At 48.4% G+C, this 22,094-nt stretch overlaps 1 protein-coding gene across 5 annotated transcripts in view; it reads left to right on the top strand.

Moving 5' to 3' along the window:
* The window catches only part of PRPF40B (pre-mRNA processing factor 40 homolog B), a 66,152-nt gene that overhangs the window by 41,626 nt on the left and 2,432 nt on the right, over positions 1-22,094 (top strand). For 2 of the 5 annotated variants that reach the window (XM_055125773.1, XM_055125772.1), the window contains exons 2-18: positions 8,244-8,387; positions 8,608-8,673; positions 9,355-9,382; positions 9,608-9,633; positions 9,766-9,876; positions 10,153-10,273; positions 10,362-10,386; positions 10,568-10,774; positions 11,186-11,315; positions 11,396-11,460; positions 11,933-12,097; positions 12,200-12,308; positions 12,600-12,750; positions 14,050-14,183; positions 14,760-14,874; positions 15,020-15,111; positions 21,858-21,974. In XM_055125773.1, the coding sequence (XP_054981748.1) occupies positions 8,244-8,387; positions 8,608-8,673; positions 9,355-9,382; positions 9,608-9,633; positions 9,766-9,876; positions 10,153-10,273; positions 10,362-10,386; positions 10,568-10,774; positions 11,186-11,315; positions 11,396-11,460; positions 11,933-12,097; positions 12,200-12,308; positions 12,600-12,750; positions 14,050-14,183; positions 14,760-14,874; positions 15,020-15,111; positions 21,858-21,974 (1,806 nt within the window). Of the gene's footprint in view, positions 1-178; positions 513-7,413; positions 7,495-8,243; positions 8,388-8,607; positions 8,674-9,354; positions 9,383-9,607; positions 9,634-9,765; positions 9,877-10,008; positions 10,036-10,152; positions 10,274-10,361; positions 10,387-10,567; positions 10,775-11,185; positions 11,316-11,395; positions 11,461-11,932; positions 12,098-12,199; positions 12,309-12,599; positions 12,751-14,049; positions 14,184-14,759; positions 14,875-15,019; positions 15,112-21,857; positions 21,975-22,094 lie in introns of those variants that run through there. The other 3 variants (XM_055125771.1, XM_055125774.1, XM_055125775.1) reach the window with 3 other exon arrangements.

Raw genomic sequence — 22,094 nt, 5'->3', positions numbered from 1 at the left:
GAGAGAAGAGGCTTCTGACCCTGACCCGCGCGCGGAGTCGGGGAAGGGGGAGCGCAGAGCCCCCTCCCCCTCCCCCTGCCCTCCACAAGTTGGATCAACTCTGTGTGACCTTGGGCGAGTCATTACCTTTCGTTGGGCCTCAGGGTGCCCGAACTGGAAACAGCATTGTTAGGGGGAAGCGTGCCAACGTTCGCCCCGCTCTCCAGCTCCTAGATGGGGGGGTGCTCGAGAGAGTTGGGCAGAATGGGCGCTAGCAGGTGGGGAAGTGAAGGAAAATTGCGTGAAGATGGAGGCCTTTAGCTGGGACTGCAGAAAGTCCGCAGGGACGTGGCCGGGATGGTAGGCGCGAAGCCTGCAAGACTCAGTAAAGGACGAGGGGGTTGAGACCTACCCTTAAGGGAAAGCCAGTAGTAAGAGTTCTTCAGTGGAAAAGTGATGAGATGGCAGGATGGAGAGAAACAAGATCTTTTCCAGTAAGACAGCCACGGACTGTGGGGCACATGAAGTATAAGGTGAACTGAGGAGTGGGACTGGGTAGATCTTGAAATCAGGAAGGGAGGAAGGGAAATGGAAAAGGCCAACTGGTTGGGGGGCCTGGAGGATAGTACAGCAGGTAGTGAGTTGGCCCTGTGCGTGGGGGTCCCGGGTTTGATCTCTGGCATTCCATGTCCTTCGGTGGCAGCACCACGAGTGATCCTTGAGCACGTCGAGTGTGCCCCCCAAACAAAACAAAACATACACACAAAAAGGAGGGGGGTGAGGTTAATCATCTCGTCTTTCAGTTTCCATGATCCTTTTTATGTTTTTCTTGGGGGGGGGGGAGAGAAGCAGGAGGTGTGGGATTTGGGCCATACCCAGCAGTGCTCAGGACTTAGTCCTCTTTTAATAGAATACTCCTGGCTGGGCTAGGGACATATGTATTAGCAGGAATTCAGTCCTGGAGGGCTAAGTGCAAGGCAAGTGCCTGGCCTGCTATTATTCTGACCTGCTACTTTTCTTTTTGAAGATGCTTTCGGGGAAGTTTTCTTTCAGAGCCTCACCTGAGGTGCTGGGGGACCATTGCTGGGAATTGATCCCAGGGCCTCATGCAAGGCTAGTGTTCTGACCACTGAGTTACATCTGGTGGTTACTTTTTTGATCTTTCTGAGGGCTGTGCTATCTGACCTTCATTTTTCTAATACAAATCCCTTTAGGGAATGAGTCAGACCAGGCTGACCTTGGGATGTATCACCAGGCTGTCAGAGGTTTTCAGGAGAGCATGAGGATTGGGATGAAAAGAAAATGGGAATTAATTTGATTGCAAAAAGTACCAGCAATGCCATCAATCTATCTGGTAGGGAGGTAGCATTGTGGAGTAGTTGAAAGCACAGGCTGTGGGGTCAAACTGGATTTGAAACATATCTCTGCCATTTAAATTCTTGGTATCATGGTTCGGTTACTTAATTTATCTGAACTTCAGCTTATCTATAAAATGGGAAAATAACATAATTGCAAGGATTAAATGATTGGCATGGTCTCTGGCTCATAATAAACACTCAATAAATATTAGCTATTAACTGTTAGTCCTTCTTTCATTATCTTTTGGGTTTTTCTGTTTTTCTTCTTAAGGTGCTGGGTGTTGAATCCAGGGCCTTACACAGGCCAGGCAAGTGCTACAACGCTAATCTACATTCTTGGTTCCTGTTTCTCATTCTTGTCATCTGTTCTGAATCTGTTCTGAGACAGGTTCCTTAGGTGTAGAGGCTGAGAAGGATTGATTGTGTCCTAAGGGCCCTTCTGTTGGTCCAGGTGAACACATAATGAATAGATAGTCAAGTCTCCATTATCTCTCAGCCTGCCAATATGATTTTGTTCCAGGAGAGACACAGGATATACTTTTCATTTGTTTTCTAGACCACACCCAGCTGTGCTCAGGTCTTACTCCTGGCTCTGTGCTCAGGGATCACTCTTGGCAGGGCCCAGAGGATAATATATGGTACAAGGGATCAGCTCCCAGTTGTCTGCTTGCAAGGCAAGTACCTTACACACTGTGATCTCTGGCCCCTATGCTTTGCTTTCAGTCCCTTTTCACCTATATCTCACCCAGGAATAATAAACCCCTAGTTGTAGCATTGTTGAAGCAAGTGAGTTAGGGGTAGTGGTATTTTGCGAGAAAAAGGCATATGCATCATACTTGGGAGATCTAGGGAATGGAGCACTGTGGAAGTTCCATAGTAATTTATGTACATTCCGTTGCCCTGTCCTTTGTGGAGAACTGTCCAAAGTAGGTTAATTTTTACCCAGGTTTCATTCTCTATTCCATGTTAAGTGAAGTTAAGAGTTTTATTATTTATATTTTTCATACCAGTATTTAACTGCATTTCCCTTTCCAGAGTCACACAGACCTCTTCTAAGACACCTATGGTCACAGCATTTTGTATCCAGAGAATTTATACAAATCATACAAATGTACCTGGCCACATGTGTTTATACACATACGTTCATTTTAGGATATTCCAGTATGCCAAAATCAGTTGGCATACTGGAGAGATAGTACAGTGGGGAAGGCCCTTGCATGCAGCTAACCCATGTTCTATACCTAGCATCTCATATGGGCACAGAGCCAAGAGTAAGTCCTGAGTATAGCCAGATGAGGCTAAAAATACAAAAATGAAAGACCCAAAACGAAAACTAAATATTGGGGGAATGGGAAGGTAGCTCAGGCGTCGGGCATACATGTGCAGACTGGAATAGCTAAGTCCTGGCATTAAGCCATCAGGCTTTGTTGACTGTCAATTGACCATCACAGGGAGTAGCCAGTAAGGTTCCTAAGTACTGCATTTTCCTGCCCCCAAATGGTGAATCCTTGCTGGTTTAACCACTTGGGACACTGGTCAGATAAGGAGAGGATACCTTTCTGTGATTGGGATTTCTCAAATCAGTGAATGGACCTTGGACCAATCAATAATTCCCCCTTATTTTTTTCAGTTTGAAAAGCCTTGGTTGTTGCCAGAAGTGACTGAGTGACGCCTGTTCCTTGAATAGTTCCTAGACTTTACTAATGACTGTGTTTTGTGGTACCTGCCAAGACCATTTGGTCATTAAATCAACAAATATTTATTAGCACCAATTGTGTGCCAGTGTGCCAGGTGAAGAAAATGTAATGTGAGGGGCTGGAGCAATAGCACAGCAGGTAGGACATTTGCTTTGCATGCGGCCGATCCAGGTTCAATTCCCAGCATCCCATATGGTCCTCCAAGCACTGCTAGGAGTAATTCCTGAGTGCTAAGCCACGATTAACCCCTGTGCATCGATGGGTGTGAGCCAAAAGGAAAAAAAAAAGAATGTAATGTGATAGGATGGAGTTGACACAAAGTTGACAAAGCTCCTCCGCCTTAAAGAGTTTCCATTCTAGAGTTGGCTGCATGCAAGTCAAGCACCTTGTCTACTGTACAGACCCATATTTGATTGATTCTAAGACAATTTTAATATTTATGAAGTCAAAACCTTGAAATCAGAGGAGTATTAAAAATAATTTGTAGCATTAGTAACATATCAAATGAGCATAATCACAATTGTGCTAATAACTAAAATTTCAGTGGAAAATAGCCAAAGGGAAGGTATATGATATGTGGAGGGAGGATTTCCTGAGGAAGTGACCGGTGGATGTGAAAGATGCTAGGGCAAGTGTGGAACTGGAAGACTGCCAGGCAGAGGTGGACAACTGAGAGGAAGGATGATTGGATCCCAGACCTTGGAGCTCAGTGAAGGTAGCAAGGCAGTTTGGGGTTTTTTTTTTGTTTTTGTTTTTTTTTTGCTATTGTATAATCTCCCAGGCTTGGTGCAGGTATTTTGGTCTTTTACCCTGAGAATGGTACAAGCCATTAAGAGTTTAATCAAATGGCCTGAGGTGGGGTGAGAGCTTAGGAGAATGAGAGGCATCCAGTTATATTCAAGACTTATTCCTGGCTCTGCTCAGGGATTAATTATTACTGGAAGGATCATATGTGTTAACCCCTATATTATCTTTGCCTCTCTGGCTCCATAAGGTACATTTTATTGCATTTTTAAAAGCATATCTTCACTTTGTTTTGTTTCATTTTCTTGAGCCATACTTGGTGGTGCTCAGGAGTTACTCCTGGCTCTATACTTCAGGAATCACTCCTGGTGGGCTCAGGACCATATGGGATGCTGGCCATTGAACCTGGATCAGACGCATGCAAGGCAAATACCTTGTCCAATGCCTCATGAGGTGCATTTTGTGTGTGTGTGGTTGGGGGGGGGCACACCTGATGATGCTCAGTGTTTACTTTTGGCTCTGTACTTAAGGAATCACTCCTGGTGGTACCTCTAGGGACCATATGGTATAACAGGGATTGAACCCTGGGCATCCGAATCCAAGGCAAGTGCAAGTGCCTTACCCACTATACTGTTTCGCACCCCCATCCCCACCCCACCATGAGGTGAATTTTGATGAACTTGTTATGACTGCAGATATAGTAGATGTGATGAAACTTGCAAGTAAGTCATAGGAAAATGAGGAATGGGGTGGTGGAAGCAAAGAAAATGAGAAAGTTTGATTTAGGAGATAAATTATCAGGACTTAGTGATGGCTTGATAAGGAGGAGGGAAGTGTGAAGAATGACTCTATCTTATACAGAGATATAGTTGTGTAGGTCTCTTAGTTGGAACCAGAGAGGATCCAAATGTTACGTAGCATTTGGAAAGGCTAGAGAAGATCCCCTTCGCTAGCCTTTCCAAATGCTTGTGGTGGGAAAGTTACTGCTTGTGGTGGGAAAATGTTGCACAAAACTGTTCTTTTTTTTCCTCCCTTGAGTAGTTTTTGACTTTCTACACCAAAGAAAGTTTCTGGGACCAGAGTGGCTCTCATACAGGAGAGGGATGGTTGAAGGTGGAGTAGTTTGACTTATTTTCTCCTTAGTTTAAGAAAGTAAGAGAAGGATAGATGTTATTAAAGGTAGTGATTAGAAAACATTTATTTTTGATTTGGGGGCCACATCTGACTGTGCTCAGTGCTTACTCCTGCCTCTGTGCTCAGGGCTTAATCCTGACTCTGTGCTCAGGGATCATTCCTGGCAGGTTTGATGGGGGCGGAAACCAGGTGTCAGGGATCAAACTCAGATCATTGTGCAGGACTTACCAACTGTACTATCTCTCTAGAAAGCATTTTATTATTATTTTTTTTTTTGGTTTGGGCCATACTTGGCTCTGCACACAGGGATCACTCCTTATAGGACTTGAGAACCCTCTGGGGCTCCAGGGACCAAATCCCAGTTGATAGTGTACAAGGGCCCTACCTGTGTATTATAGCTTCACTCCCCTCTCTACCCAAATAATTTTTCAGCATATGATCGGGAATGTTGAGAAATACGGAGCACTGGTGAGATGGCCAGCTATCAACTTTCCTTAGAACTCTCCCTTCCCCTCTATTCCCAGAACAGATAAGGACAGAATCTCCAAACTTCACTAGAGAGAGAGAGAGAAAGAGAGAGAGAGAGAGAAAGAGAGAGAGAGAGAGAGAGAGAGAGAGAGAGAGAGAGAGAGAGAGAGAGAGAGAGAGAGAGAGAGAGAGAGAGACATGTGTGTAGAGTGTTAGCTCTGCATGCAGCCAACCTAGGTTTTAGCCCCAGCAGACAGACCCAGGAGTAAGCCCTGAGCATTGCCTAGTGTGACCCAAAATTAAAAAGTCACCTTTATTAAAAAAAAAAATTGGAATTTGTAATAAAACCATGTAGGTACAAATTTAAAAGTTAAAAGGGACTGGGGACATGAATGGAGACGTGACTCAAGTGATAGAGCATATGTCATATATGTGTGAGTTCCTGAGTTTGATTTTCAGCACCCTATGTCGACCCCCAATATTGCCAGTGTGGCCTATTCCCAAAAGTTACAGAAAAACTATATAGTGGGAGGTCACCTTTTTATCTCTATACCCCTTCTTGTGCACTATCACTTGTCTGATTTTTATGCTATGAATAGAATTACCTACACTCTGCTTCCCCCCACTTGTTTCAGCATATTTTAGAGTATTCGATATCAAGACTTTTTAATTATTTCTCCCTTTTTATAGTTGCATAGTATTCCACTTTCTGTTGTTTATAATTTCTCAATTCCTTATTGTGGGTATTTAGACTGATTCTAATCTTTTGTTCTCACAAATAATGCTGAAATGGGAACCTTGTACATACCTCATTTTGATCTTCTGGGGTTGTTTTTAGAATTGGAAGGTTCCATATAGAGAGGATTTGTTCATTCAGTCATCCATTTATTCAGTATTTATTGAGTATCCACCATGTGCCAGATACTGGCAGGTACCAAGAATTTAGCTTTCAAAAAAATCAGATCTGGGGCTGGAGCGATAGCACAGCGGGTAGGGCGTTTGCCTTGCATGCAGCCGATCCAGGTTCGATTCCCAGCATCCCATATGGTCCCCGAGCACTGCCAGGAGTAATTCCTGAGTGCATGAACCAGGAATAACCCCTGTACATCGGCAGGTATGGCACAAAAAGCAAAAAAATAAATCTGATAAAGATCTGATCCCTTACCTTAGGGAGGGTTATTACCCTCTAGTTAAGGAAGTTGTATATATGGAAAAGTGTAAATAAATTGGAAAGATAGTGGATCATATAGAGAATAAATTGGGATGATCTGCTTTAAATAGGAAGACTTCAAAGAAAAAGCAAAGCTCTTTAAACTGAGGATTAGTAGATGGGCTGTGTGTTGGTAGAGCAGGGACCCCTTGGGTTTTAAAAGCAATCCCCCCCAGGAAGAGGAGTTCAGGGTCTATGGAGGAGGGGATGGTCACTGGGGTGGTTTGGGGATTCAGAATAGAGATAATGAGGTGGCAGGTGATGAATGGAACATACCAAAGATTGTAAATAGCTAAATAGGGAAGGCCAATAGGGAAGGTTCTGATAGTAAAGAGGGAGGCTTAGGAACATGAGTTTTATGAAGGACTAGGGACTAAATGTGTTTAGAGGGCTTGGGGTTTTACTCAAATAGGGGAATGTGGTAAGGGGCCATCTTCTGGATAGTTCAGGCATGAGAGGCCTCTGTTTACTGGCATGAAAGAGACATGGCTTTATTCACAGTCAGGATACAAGACGAACAGCCCTGGGAAGTCCCTGTTTGTGCCTGTAACAGAGATGCCTCTATCTTTTCTTTGGTTTTGGCAAAGTAGAAGCTTCCAGAATAAAGATAGCATTGAAGGGGCTTGACAGGCTGGCTCTGGGATGGTGGAAGAGAGAACAGATTAACCTGTTTCTCAGAGCTGGGTCTGGGTAGGAAACGGAACTTGGAGACCCTTCCTCTGAACTTCGTGCTCCTTTTTCATCCTCACCACTCTGCTTGCTTTCTGCAAAAGCCCATCTCTTTGCCCGTCCTGGGTCCTATGACTTTTCTCTCCCTCAACAGTCGGTTCCCGATTCTGGTCCCCGGCCCCCAGCAGCGCCTGCCCCCTTCCCACCGGGGCCCCCCATGATGCCACCACCCTTCGTAAGTTTTACATCTTTCCCTGGGCTTGGCTTTTCCAGCCTATACCCCAGCTGCCCAGCCCCTTGCACTGCAGCATTGCCAGCACAGTTTTTGTGCAGTTCCCTTTGGAAGAGGGATGGTTTTGCTTGGGTATTTGGGTGGGAAGAGCTGCTGTAAGCTCTAGTCCTTAGGTTGATAGCTCCCCCTTTGTCTTTTTGTCTTTGGGACATAGTGGGGCTCGGGTTGGGTATGTGGGTGGGAAAAATGACCCCTGTTATCTGAGGGCTGGGTGGGGCTGTCTTTCTCTTTCACTACTCCTTATCTATATTCTTTAAATATACCACATAAGTCAGGTTGGAATTATATTGATGGACATCGAATTAAGGGAAAGGAGATGGGAGGCAGGGGACTGGGGCATTTAGGTGCCTGAACACCTGTCTTCTGGCCTGCATCTGAGAGGCCTCTTTAGGGTGATGAGTTGCTAAGGAGGTGAAACCTTCTAGCTACAATCTGATAGTGGTTACACTTCCTTTGCCTTACTCTACCTCTCAGGAAGCTGTGATGCTTTCTTATTAGACCCAGAGGACCCCCAAGTTATCAGTCTTTACCAGGGGTGAGGATGAAGGCAGTTTCCACACTTTGTGCTCCTCAAACTAAAGCCCTGGGATTACTTTAGAGTTTAGGGTAGAATTGTGGGGAGACAGTTGAGTGGTTTCTGACCTCCAAAGCAGTGTCTTCACTGCTCAGTATCTTTTCCTTTCCTGTTCCAGATGCCCCCTCCAGGAATCCCCCCACCCTTTCCTCCGATGGGGCTACCCCCCATGAGTCAGAGACCACCAGCCATCCCTCCCATGCCACCTGGCATTATGCCCCCAATGCTTCCACCAATGGGGGCACCACCACCACTCACACAGGTAACCTTCTTCTTGTGGATCAGCTCCTCAGGAGACCCTGTTAGTTTAGCTGGGGTGGAGCTAAGGTTGGGCGTGTGGACTTCAGATACTCGGGTGGGAAGGGAGCCTTGGGTCAGGCCCACGTGATATACCTACTGAATGACTGAAGAAAACTCTTAGTCTAGTTGAGAGCCCAGAACCTTCATCTTAGTAGCTGATTTTGTCTCCTTTAAATCCACAGATACCAGGCATGGTACCTCCCATGATGCCAGGAATGCTGATGCCAGCGGTGCCTGTCACCGCAGCGGTAAGCACTGGGGCCACCAGGAAGCAGGCGCTGCCCTGCACGCCTGTGGGTCTGACTTGGAGCAGAGGGATATGATCACCGTTCTTTCCCTCTTCTCACTGGATCCACCTTGGACTTGTGGCAGCGTTCCCACACTTGAGTCCTCTTCTCTAGCCATGTATTCAGCTCTTCTATTGTCACATTCATGCCCAAAGCCATATACACTCTTGTTACACATTTCCGTGCCCAGTTCCTTTAAGGGACACACTCCCGCCAGACACCCCTTACCATCACAGAACCAGTTCTGTGAACTCTTGAATACAGTTTCTGCTTCATTCTTACTTACCTCTGGAGGAAGCAACAGTATGTGGGGATTTTGGTGTACCTTCTCTGAGTGTAGTAGCTCAGAGTAGTGGAGTCTGGATAAGATATCAAACTTGGCATCTGCTGTGGAAGAGATGGACTCACAGGTTGGCTCAACAAAAAACTTCATGAGGAAAAAGGAGAGAGGAACTACTGCGTGGTTTTCCTGGGCTTCTAGTGCCATGACCCTGGAGGGTGGGGGAAGCCTGTTACAGAACAGAGCTCCTTGGGAGAGGACACGTGGATCCTGGCCTGGCCTGATTCTCCATCCCCCATGGCCTGGGTCTTGGGGGCCACTGGGCTTGGCCCCAACCCTTCCCCCTCCTCTTTCTTCGGCAGACGGCTCCGGGTGCGGACACCGCCAGCTGTGAGTCTTCTGGGGGCCTGCTCCCCCCAGGCTCGGAGGTTGGGGGGTACAGGGGAGAGGGGACCATGGACTAGAGCCCACCCTGGATCATGCTTGTGGGATGCCAGGGAGCCTGGGATGTTTCTGGGACTAGGGGACGTTTAACTGGGGATGGGATAAGGGAGGTGGGGATGAGATGGAGTTTTGAGCAGGGACTTAACATACTTTCTTTGACTTCTTTTCTAGCTGCTGTGACTGGGACAGGCCCTCTGGTGAGTTGTTTTGGTTTGGTTCTCTGGGTAGAAAGGCCAGAAGTATTGGGGCTGATAGTTTAAATCTCTGGGGTGAAGAAGAAAACTGTGGAAAGGAACCTTGACCACCATTCTGTGTGCCCCTTCCCCCAGAGGGCCCTGTGGAGTGAACACGTGGCCCCCGATGGGCGCATCTACTACTACAATGCTGACGACAAGCAGTCCGTGTGGGAGAAGCCCAGCGTTCTCAAGTCCAAGGCAGAGGTCCTGAGTGGAGCTTGTCTCCCTCCCTTCCAGCTACCCTGACCTTTCCAAGTCATTGGCTCTGATATCTGACCCCCAGAACAGAGGACCCACCCTGACCAACTCCCACTTATCTGGGACCTCAGGAAGCCCACCTTCCCCCATGTTATGCCAAGTCAGGTGGTAGCTAAAAATTCCCATGTCCCTTCCCCTGTTTACTGTGTCCCCTTAATTCTCCCAGCTGTAGCTGGAGGAGATGTCCTGACAACTGGTGTCTTCTGACCTCTCCTCTTACAGCTGCTGCTGTCACAGTGTCCCTGGAAAGAGTACAAGTCTGACACAGGCAAACCATACTACTACAATAACCAGAGTAAGGAGTCCCGGTGGACCCGGCCCAAGGACCTGGATGACCTTGAGGGTGAGGAGGGGCAGGACCCAGGGAAAGGCTCTGGGTGGGTGGGGGCATCACTTTGCCACCTGTAACCAAGTTCTCTTTTCTGTTACAGCTCTAGTCAAACAGGAGGCTGCTGGGTGAGTGACTTGTTCACCTGTCTGTCTGTACTTGGGGCCCCTGGAGGAGTGTCTGTGGACTCTCCTGATTATCCCCACTGTGTGGGTGGGATTCAGTTTCTGTCTCCATGCTGCTCTGGCCCGACTGACCTTCTCTCTCCCTGCTCTTTCCCTGGACACGGTGCTTCCGGCTCGCCTGCAGGAAGCAGCAGCAGCAGCAGCCACAGGCACTGCAGCCACAGCCTCCACAGCCACAGCCCGACCCCCCACCCGCACCGCCCGGCCCCATGCCAGTACCCACGGGCCTCCTGGAACCTGAACCAGGTGGGAGCGAAGATTGTGATGTGTCAGAGGCAGCCCAGCCCCTGGAGCAGGGCTTCCTGCAGCAGGTGGAAGAGGGGCCCACCAGGTGAGCCCCCCCCAACCCGCCTCAGTAAACAGATGCTGCCCTTTAATTTCCCAGCTGGGTTCATCCTTTGGCCTCTGCCAGGTCTCTTGCAAAGGATGTAAAGGGCCGAAGTGGTAGTAAAGCGGGGAGGGTGTTTGCCTTGCATGCAGCCATGGTTCGATGCCCCGGCATCCCATATGGTCCCCCGAGCACAGCCAGGAGTAATTCCTAAGTGCAGAGCCAGGAGTAACCCCTGAGCATCGCTGGGTGTGACCCAAAAAGCAAAAAAGAAAAAAGAAAAGATGTGAAGATCTGGGTGTGACCTATGAAGGCAGAAAAGGGCAGCCCTGGGGATCCAGGAGTGGGCGGTTTGCTGCTGATCACGGTGGACACTGAGATCTGGGGCCTGGAGAATGCCCTTTTGTCTCCCAGTTCTACTGGACAACATCAACCACTACAGCAGGAAGAAGAAGAACCAAAACCAGAACCAGAGAGATCTGGCTTCAGTTGGAGCAACCGAGAGAAGGCAAAACAGGCCTTCAAGGAACTGCTGAGGGACAAGGTGCTGGAGTGGGGCTCCTGAGTAGTCCTAGAGGGGGCTAGTGGTATGCAGGCCCCATGACCCTGCCTGCTCCATTCCAGGCTGTCCCTTCCAATGCCTCGTGGGAACAGGCCATGAAGATGGTGGTCACTGACCCCCGTTACAGGTAGGCTTGTGCAGAGGGAGCCAGGCTCTCCTTCCCTATTCATGGTGTAGCTGGACCAGGGACTGCCCTTGAAACCCCAGTTCCTACTCAGAACAGTAGGGAGCCAGAATCAGGAGAGAGATGTCTGAGGGAAGGTACAAGGTTAAGAGAATCTGGGGAGGAGAAAGGAGGGAAAGGTGTCTGACATGAGACATTCAATAATTGATTGTTGAATTGAATTGATTTGGCTCAGAAGGGACAGGTAGTGTAGAAACCTGACTATAACTTGAGAACCCCACAGAAAAAGGGCCCAGGATTAGCCATGTCTTTGAGTCCTCTCTCCCCCTCACTGATTTTCCTTCCTGCACTCTTTAGCCTGCTAGGTCAAGGCATGGTCCCTCAGTCAGTTCTATGGAAACCATCCCCAGAGTGCCCTGACCCTGCTGTGGGGACCTGCCTCTATCCCTACCCCACTCCCACTCTCTCTGCCCAGTGCTTTGCCCAAGTTGAGTGAGAAAAAGCAAGCATTCAATGCCTACAAGGCACAGCGGGAGAAGGAAGAGAAGGAAGAGGCCCGGCTCCGGGCCAAAGAGGCCAAGCAGACCTTGCAGCATTTCCTGGAGCAGCATGAACGCATGACCTCTACCACCCGCTACCGGTCAGGGGCCAAGTGGGGTGGGCTGGGTTCTGGGAACCCTGGAACATGCTTGCCTTGGGTCACTGTTCTCTGTCTCCTACCCATAGTCCATGTGCTTCACAGGCGGGCAGAACAGACCTTTGGGGAGCTGGAGGTCTGGGCTGTGGTCCCTGAGAGGGATCGAAAAGAGGTTTATGATGATGTCCTGTTCTTCCTGGCCAAGAAGGAGAAGGTAATGACCAGTGCTCATCAGTCTGTTGCATGTTAGACTCTCCATGGCTTGTTTCCCTATAGATCTGGGGCATCTGCTTCTCTGTTGCCCCTGAGTCCCAGCTCCTCATTCAGGAGCTCATTAAGGGCGGGAAAGGGTTGGTCTATAGCCTGTGCCCCTTCTTCCTGGGGACATGAAATCCTGAAATTGACCCTTTTGAAGTTTCCTTGCTGTCTACCTTTTCCTGAATTCTCAGCCAGGCCCTGTCTGAGTTGCTCTTGCCCTGTCTCACCCTGAACTTTGACCTCCTAGGAACAGGCCAAACAACTTCGGCGCCGAAACATCCAGGCCCTGAAGAGCATCCTGGATGGCATGAGTAGCGTCAACTTCCAAACAACATGGTCCCAAGCCCAGCAGTACCTCATGGATAACCCCAGCTTTGCTCAGGACCATCAGTTGCAGAGTAAGCATAAGTTTCCATTCCTACTTACTTTTTCCTTTCCTCAGTCACTCACTTGTGCCTCGGTCTGATCCTTTGTGCCTCCTGGAGGTGCCTTCAAAGCTCATTCAGTCTCAGTTCCTTTCGCTCTGGAGATCCTAGTGTGCCTCTGGATGCCACTCTCCCCCACACTGTTGCCCTGTGCAGTAGCTCTGGGAGAGGAGTTGATATAACTGGAGTTGGCAGTGAGTTTTGGGGGGCTCCACAGCCTACGATGCTCAGGGCTTACTCCAGACTCTGCTTATGGGTTACTCCTGGTGGTGGAGCTGCATGCAAGGCAAGTCTCTTACTTGCTGTACTATCTCTCTGACTTACGGCAATTACTTTCTTAGCTTATGTCACCCCTCTTACAGTGAATGTTATTCGTAAACCTCTAAATCAGAAATTCACCTTCTTCGTGTTTTTTTTTTTTTTCTTTTTTGGGTCACACCCTGAGTTGCACAGGGTTACTCCTGGCTCTGCACTTAGGAATTACTCCTGACGGTGCTTGGGGGAACCATATGGGATGCTGAGAATCGAACCCGGGTTGGCCGAGTGCAAGGCAAATGCCCTACCCGCTGTGCTATCGCTCCAGCCCAGAAATTCACCTTCTGAAGTACCATTAAAGCCTGATAAATTCCAAATTGCATAGACATGAAATTTAGACCCTCCCTCGAGTTAACCATTTTATGTGATGACTTTTCTTTTTTGCCATACCCAGCAGTGCTCAGTTCTTAGTCCTGACCTGACTGCTTAGGGATCACTTCTGGCAGGACTCAGGGAACCATATGTAGTGCCAGGAGTTGAACATGAGTTGTCTCCTGCAAGGCAAGCTCCTTATCCCATTGTACTCTCTCTCCAGCCCATCATATAATAACTTTTAATAACTCAGTTCCTACGTGTGGAATATATATTAATTTTTTCTTACACAACTCTGAGCCCCAAGCACCACCATTCAGTAGCCTTTCCCACAGAGCTCCTTTTCCTCTTTGCTACCACCCTGGGTGTCCCTGGCACCTCCAAGGCATCATCTTTGGAGCACTGTGAAAGGTGAGGAATGAGCCTCTGGGCTCTATATAACCCACAAAATCCTGTGGTCTGGCCCCTATACATAAAACAGACATTTCTCCTTTTTGTGGGCTGTCCATGGCCTGTCTGTTGATCTGTTATAAATATCCAACTGGTGCTTGGCTGAAAAAGGTTCCCTACCACAAGAAGCATGTGCTAAGGTCTGAAAGGTTTCCTACTGGAGCACTGTCTGCTGAGTCTCCTCCCTATGGTTAGATATGGATAAGGAAGATGCATTGATCTGCTTTGAGGAGCACATCCGAGCTTTGGAGAGGGAGGAGGAAGAGGAGCGGGAGCGGGCCCGGCTTCGGGAGCGGCGCCAGCAACGCAAGAACCGGGAGGCCTTCCAGGTATCTTAGCTGCTCTCTGCATCAGAGACGGGCCCATATCCTGCCTCCATTCAGCCAGGCCCACTTTGTGTCTTGCCCAACCCAGTACAAGCTGCACAGGGCCCCCCCTTGTTTCGCCGGCTGTATCCCAACTCCAGGGAGAGATGTATGCGCCACTCCAAAACTGCCAGCAGAGGGCCCCGCCCTCCCAGTGGCATGGCTTGGGAACTAGGCCAAGATGACGTCCAGGCAGGCAGAGATAGTGTATTCCCCAGTTTGGAGGTGGCAGTGGTGGGGATTTATTGAGCTCTAGCACCTCAGGAATTTGAAGCCAAGTCATGGGAAGACTGTGCTGCAGGCAAGTTTCTGTTTCTTTGGCTCCCAGTTGGGCTGGTTGTCATGTTTTAGTCTGTTCCTCTCCATATTTATATTATCTCCTTCGCACTGTGCTCTGCCTCCCATCTGTATCTGTTCATTCTCCTCCCTTTCCTGCATTTCCCCAATCTGAATTCTCCCTGCCCTTTCTCCTCTGCCCCAGGCTTTGATTCTCCCTTCCTCCTTGTCTTACTCTCCCTATAACTGGCTCTTCCTGCTTAGAGCTTCCTGGACGAGCTGCACGAGACAGGGCAGCTGCACTCTATGTCCACTTGGATGGAGTTGTACCCAGCAGTCAGCACCGATGTCCGCTTTGCCAACATGTTGGGCCAGCCGGGTAAGGCAGCCAGGCTTCCCATTTTCTGGTCTGGCTTCCTGCCCTTCAGCCTTTCTGCACCCCACTCCCTGGTCTTGTCCTCGACCCCACCCCCAGGCCTTGGAAGCTGCCGCCCGCCAGGCCCCCCTCCCTCCCTCCCTCGCAGGCTCCACCCCTCTGGACTTGTTCAAGTTCTATGTGGAGGAGTTGAAGGCACGCTTCCATGATGAGAAGAAGATCATTAAAGACATCCTTAAGGTGAGGGAGGCTAGGTTTGTGAGATGAAGCCCGGGGTAGGGTTTGCTCTCTGAATAGAACTCCTTGCTAGGTCCACTTTGCAGGAACTTTGCAGCCTATTTAACAGACATTGAGGTCCCACCCTTCACACTGGAGTTGCAGATATAGTATCTATCACGAGGAGCTCAAGCATAATGGACGATAGTCATAACAACTGTTCATAGTGGGCAGGTGCAGAGAGGAGATTTTGAAATTGACAATTGAGTGGCACCTTTAAGAATGAGTATGATGGGTCTGGAGTAATAGCACAGCGGGTAGGGCGTTTGCCTTGCATGCGGTGGACCCAGGTTCGATTCCCAGCATCCCATATGGTCCCCCGAGCACCACCAGGAGTAATTCCTGAGTGCAGAGCCAGGAGTAACCCCTGAGCATCGTCGGGTGTGACCCAAAAAGGAAAAAAAAGAATGAGTATGTGTCAGAGAGTGGTGGGTCTTAAGCACGAAAGCAAAGGCATGTGATGGAGAGGCTTACAGGTCTGAGGAACAGGAAGCACTGCCAGTCATAAGCAGGCAGCCACAGGTAGTTTTCTAGCTTGTATAGTAGCACTATATCACTGTCATCCCGTTGTTCATAGATTTGCTTGAGCGGGCACCAGTAATGTCTCCATTGTGAGACTTGTCATTACTGTTTTTGGCATATCAAATACGCCATGGGTAGCTTGACAGGCTCTGCTGTGCGGGCAGGATACTCTTGGTAGCTTGCCGGGCTCTCCGACAGAGATGGAGGAATTGAACCCAGATCAGCTGCGTGCAAGGCAAATGTCCTACCCGCTGTGCTATTGCTCCATTTGGAATCTGATTTGCTGACATTTTAAAATCTGGAGATTTGGGAGCTGGAGAGATAGTATAGAGTTAAGAGGCTTTCCTTGAGTGTGGCTGGCCCCAGTTCAGTGCCTGGCACTGCATGTGGTCTCTTGAGCACTTCTAGGAGTAACACCTGAACACACCAAGAGGAGTTACTTAACACTGTCAGGTGTGGCTCCCCCAAACTCAAAAAGAATAAAAACATTTATTTATTTATTTGTTTGTTTTGTTTTTGCTTTTTGGGTCACACCCAGCGATGCTCAGGGGTTACTGCTGGCTCTGCACTCAAGAATTACTCCTGGTGGGCTGGAGCGATAGCACAGCGGGTAGGGCATTTGCCTTGCACGCAGCCGACCTGGGTTCGATTCCCAGCATCCCATATGGTCTCCTGAGCACCGCCAGGGGTAATTCCTGAGTGCATAGCCAGGAGTGACCCCTGTGCATTGCCAGGTGTGACCCAAAAAAGAAAAAAAAAAAATTTCTCTTGGCAGTGCTCAGGGGATGATATGGGATGCTGGGAATTGAACCCAGATCGGCCGCGTTTGATTCCAAGGCAAACACCCTACCTGCTGTGCTATCACTTCAGCCCCCAAAACTAGAGATCTTAAGCTTCTCTAGAAACACTGAACTCTTAGGGCATTCAGTAGGTACATACTGAGATACCTTGCCTTGGTGGGGCAGCATCTCCCTGATCTGGGGGCAAATTCAGTTACTTTTTTTTTTTTTTCTTTTTCGGTCACACCCAGTGATGCTCAGGGGTTACTCCTGGCTCTGCACTTAGGAGTTACTCCTGGCAGTGCTTGGGGACCATATGGGATACCGGAGATTGAACTCAGGTCAGCTGCATGCAAGGCAAATGCCCTGCCCACTGTACGGTCACTCTCGCCCTATTCAGCTATTTACCTAGCACTTGCTTGTTGCTTTTTCTTACACCTGAGTATTGGACACTCAAGGGTCATAAAAAGTGGCAAAGTGAGACAGGGAGTAAGAAAGCCTTATGTTCAAAAACAAGGGAAGGCTTGTTTTTGGTGGATTTGAAAAACATTCTGGTTGCATCTGAGGAGATAACTGTAGTATGGGTTAGGTACAGGATGGAGGCGGACTGTCTGGGGTACAAGTCCAGTTTGACTAATACTAGCTACGTGACTCTGGGCAGATTGCCTAAGCTTTTGAGCCTATCCTTAGTACCTATGGTGAAAAGGGCTTGAAAATAGAGATAGAAATTTCCCATTGCATACACATTTATTTGAAATTTACTTTGAATTTGAAATTTATACGTTGCCTTATAAATTCATGTGGGTGTTGCACATTAATACTGTGTTACTTTTGTTTAATACAACTATTTTTATTTTGTTTTTGGGGGGACCATACCTTGGGTGAGCTCAGGGATCACTCCTGGCAGGCTCGGGGTACCATGTGGAGTGCTGTATCAAACCTGGGTCGGCCGCATACAAGGCAAGTGCCCTACCCACTGTACTATCGCTCAGTATAGTTATTTTTAAATGACCATGAACAGGCTGGAGAGATAGTGCATTCTTCACATGCAGGAGGCCTGGTTTCCATCCCTGGCAGTGGGCTGGAGTAGTCCCAAAACAAAACAAAGTGACACAAAACAAAACGACACCAGTTGCTGTTACATATGATGTCATATAATGCTTGACTGCTAAAATAAGATTTGGGTTTTTATAAAAACCATGGCGAGCCAGGTAGTGTGCTCAAATGGATGTCTTAAGGAACCGTGGTGACTGTAGAGTAGCACCTGTCAGTCTTGGTCCCTGTGATCTTTGGGATAGGTGATGGGACTCCTCGGGAATTGGGAAGTGGTAGTGCGAGGTAATTCAGACCATCCTTGTCTGATACTCACCCTGGGCTGTGGGGCTGTCAGTGAGCAGCACTGTACTTGAGGCGAAGTTGTGAGTGGGGAGACCTAGCGAGAGGCCGTGGCATTTATCTAGGTAGGGACAGAGCTCAGGGTGACTGGGACGGCGGGTGAGAAGAGGGTATAGAGTACCTCAGCTGGGCTTCTTTGACTCCTTTGGTTTCCTCCCAGGTGCCTGGGACTAACATAGGGATTGAGGCAAGAATGACTTATTCTCCTTCCTTATTTTCTGTTTTTATTTTGGGCCACATCCAGCTGTGCTTAGGGTTTATTTCTGGTGATGCTCAGGAAACATATGCAGTACTGGGGGTTGAACGCTATCCGTTATACTCTCTCTGACCCCTTCTTCCTCCGGTTTCAACTCTTGTACATTAGATCCTAAAAAGAACTTTTGTGGGGAGGGCAAGGAGGCTCCCAAATAGTGCTTAGAGAGCCCAGTCACTATTCCTGGTTGTTCAGGCAACCAGATTGGTTGTTTAATGATAAAGCCCGAAGATATAGTCACCTCTGGGCTCTGTGGTGCTGAGGACTACCAGGGTCACCCCATAGGAGCACAGGGGCCTCTAGGGCTATACCTGGTAGTGCTCAGGGAGATTCTGTAGTGCTGGGGGTGGAACTGGGGTGGACTTAGATTGTGTGACTCTGACCCTGTGCGATCTTCCCTGGACACTTTACAAGGATTTTTTGTTTCAATTTTTTGTTTGTGGGGTCACACCCAGTGATGCTTCTGCACCCAGGAATTATTCCCAGAGATGCTTGGGGACCGCATGGAATGCCAGAGACCAACCTAGGTTGGGTACATGACAAGGCAGAAACCTATCCGCCATACTATTTCTCCAGACCTATTTTACAAAGATTTTTTTATTGAAAAAACATTTCTGTTTAAAAATGGAAATTTTAAAAATAGTAGGAAAAACTCAGAATTGCCAGATATTTTTTCTATTTTTCTGGTTTTTGAATCACACCCAGTGGTGTTCAGGGCTTACTCCTGGCTCTGCAGAGATCACATCTGTGGGCTTGGGGAACTGTATGCGGAGCCGGGGATTGAACCAGGTTGGCACATGCAAGGCAAGCATCCTAACCACTGTACTACCAATTTGGCCCAGATTTTTCTTTTTGGTAGTGAAATAGAGGGAAAGGGTAAATTGAAGATGGCAACATTCCATTTGAGGAATTATTCTCAACAGTAACCTGGGGCAAGGAAGAAAATGCAAATCTTCTGTTATTTTTTTTGGGGGTCACACCTGCAAATGCTCCAGGGTTTACTTCTGGCTCCGCACTCAAGAATTACTCCTGGCTATGCTAGGGGACTATATGGAATGCTGAGGATCGAACCCTGGTGGGTGGCATGCAAGGCAAACACCCTACCCGCTGTACTATTCCTGCGGCCCAAAATTTTTATTTGGCATTTGGGTCACACCTGGCAATGCTCAGGGTTACTTCTGACACTGTGCTCAGGAATTACTCCTGGCTGTGCTCAGGGGACCACATGGGATCCAGGGATCCAACCCGGGTTGGCCATGTGCAAAGCAAGTGCCCTCTTGGTCATGCTATCACTCCGGCCCCAAATCTCCTGTAGGATAATCATACTGGCCAAAAGGTCTAATCCCTTTAATATATAGCTATGTTTCATTGGGTGCTTATGGTTACAGAGTGGCTGGTCTTGCTGATAGTGAGTAGGAGCCCTCTCCTTAGAGAGTCCCTGTGTCCACACCTGAGAGCAGCTTTTAGACAGTCTTTGTCCCTCTCCCTGTGGAGAGCAGATGAACCCTGGAGCCCTATGCCACTCACCAGGGGCCCTGCCAATGTTATCTTTCATCCCAACAAAATGCCAGTGGCCCTGGATTGGAAGAAGATGAAAGACCTTGCCTGGTAGATCTTTGGGCATAGGCCAGTGGGCACTTCTGGGAAATGCTGAATTTGAAGTGTCTGAAATACCTAGTCTAGTAAGGACCTGAAAATTAGGAGGAAGGTGAATGATGAAATTGCTGGCAACAAGTGTGGGTTGCGTAGTGAGAAAAGACAGTACCAATCTCAGGCACAAACAAATGCAAGGGAGATGGTGAAAGAGGTCAGAGGTCCAAGTGGGGATCCTTAGCGGGAGGAGCGTTGGAGCTGAGAGCAGAGATGAGTCCAGAAGTGGCTTCCAAGACAGCAGTTAGGATGTGCATGCCCTTTGGGAGAAATGTCTATAGAGGGCAGACTGAGTTTTAGCACAGGCTTTATAGTCGCTCTGTGCCTAATTAGTGATTGGTTGGGACCTTGGCAGGGCGTGTGTTTCTGCCTTACTTCCTCATTTATAAAATGGGGGTAATTTGTGTGTCGAGTTTTGAGAATTAAACACTATTTGTGGGGCCTGAGAGTTCAGGGGTTAAGGTGCTTGCTTTGCATGCAGCTCACTCTGGTTCAGTCCCTTATACTTAATATTAGGGCTTTGTTCTGCCGGTGGTGATCCCTGAGCACAGAATAGGAGTTAGCCCTGATCACTGCTGATGTGTCCCAAACTGATACCCACTGTAGATTACTAGTTGTAGATTACTAACAGTAAATTTACAGATTATTCCTATCCTTTGTGTTGTATTTGAGAGTTTGAAACAGAAAAATGTAAGTGGTTAGCTACAGGAGGCAGGTGCCAGTGTGGAAAGGATGGTCCAGGTTAAGGGCTGAGATGTGCAAGCCACACTGCAATTTTCAGTAAGCCGAGTTGAAGTTTCCTGTTCTCCGAGACAACTGATAAGGGGGTAGGACATGGTTTGAGGATGTATTTGTTTTTTTTGGTTTTTGGGTCACACCCGGCAATGCACAGGGGTTACTCCTGGCTCTTCACTCAGGAATTACCCCTGGCGGTGCTCAGGGGACCATATGGGATGCTGGGATTAGAACCGGGGTCAGCCGCGTGCAAGGCAAACGCCCTACCTGCAGTGCTATCGCTCCAGCCCCTTGAGGATGTATTTGTAACATGTTTCTATGAAGGAAAGCTGTGGGAGAGGCAGGAATCTGGGCCTGTGCTAGCTGACTTAGCCAAGTTTCAAATACTAGTAGCTCCTTGTACTGTTGTGTCATCTTGAAGCCTGGGGAGATGCTTTGATAAGCTGCTGCATTGAGATATTGTGAGGCATATATGAGCAGCGTGAGCTTGCCCTATTATGCTTTTGAAATGTGATGTCTCTGATGTCATTTGGGAGACGCCTGCTGATGCTTCTGTGTAGCTGGTAGAGAAAGTGATCCATGGTTGTGTTTAAGAGCATGGCCTTTGGGTTTCGAGGTACCAGGAATGACCTTCCTTAGCTGCATGTCAGGAATGCGACCATGGACAGGAACAGGGCAAGTGCTCTGGCTTCTTCCACATAAAACTAGGGGCCTAGGACCTGTGCTTCAGTTTAGATATCCGAGGATTCAATGAGCTGTATGTGAGGCTTTGAGTGTAGTTCCTGGCACACACTTGCCGGTAGTGGAGGCCGGCATACAAGTGTCAGTGGGGACTGCATGGAGGTTACTAGCAGCAGCCGGTGGAGCTTGAAACCAAAGGAACAAAGAGCTCATTCTGAGAAACTCAGTATCAGTTTGCAGACCGGGAGACAAACACACCATGCTTCCCACCCCTAGCTCCCTGTGACAGTCGAACCAAGTGGTTTGCCCAAGGGCTTACTCCTCAGATACCAAGGACATGGTTTCTTTCCTTTTTTTGGGGGGGAGAGGGGTTCACAACCGGTGATGCACAGAGGTTACTCCTGGCTTTGCACTCAATTATTCCTGGTGGTGCTCGGGGAACCATATGGGATGCTGGGAATCAAACTTGGGTCATCTGTGTGCACGGCAAATGCCCTACTCGCTGTACTATTGCTCCAGCCCTGGGGACATGGTTTCTTAAGTGTGAGCCAGTCTTGCATATTTCTTGTGGGTATAGTGGGGCTTATTGGGGCTTATTGCACATCCTGGAGTCTGAGCCTTCAGCCTGCCCTGGAGGTCAGCTTTGTGCCTCAGGCTGGTGGTACCCCCTACTAAATGTGCTGCTGTGCCCACAGGACCGGGGCTTCTGCGTGGAAGTGAACACAGCCTTTGAGGACTTCGCTCACGTCATAAGCTTTGACAAGAGGGCTGCTGCGCTGGACGCAGGCAACATCAAGCTGACCTTTAATAGTGTGAGGGGCAGCGCTGAGCACCTCTTCCCTGTCTTGTGTCTTACGTCTGTCCTATATCTCAAACTCCTGTCTTGTGTCTTACGCCCTATATCTCAAACTCTTCCTATGTCTTGTATCACT

Source organism: Sorex araneus, chromosome 2, assembly GCF_027595985.1.
Source record: "Sorex araneus isolate mSorAra2 chromosome 2, mSorAra2.pri, whole genome shotgun sequence".
Classification (NCBI taxonomy): Eukaryota; Metazoa; Chordata; class Mammalia; order Eulipotyphla; family Soricidae; genus Sorex; species Sorex araneus.
This window is presented reverse-complemented; position numbering and strand designations above follow the sequence as displayed.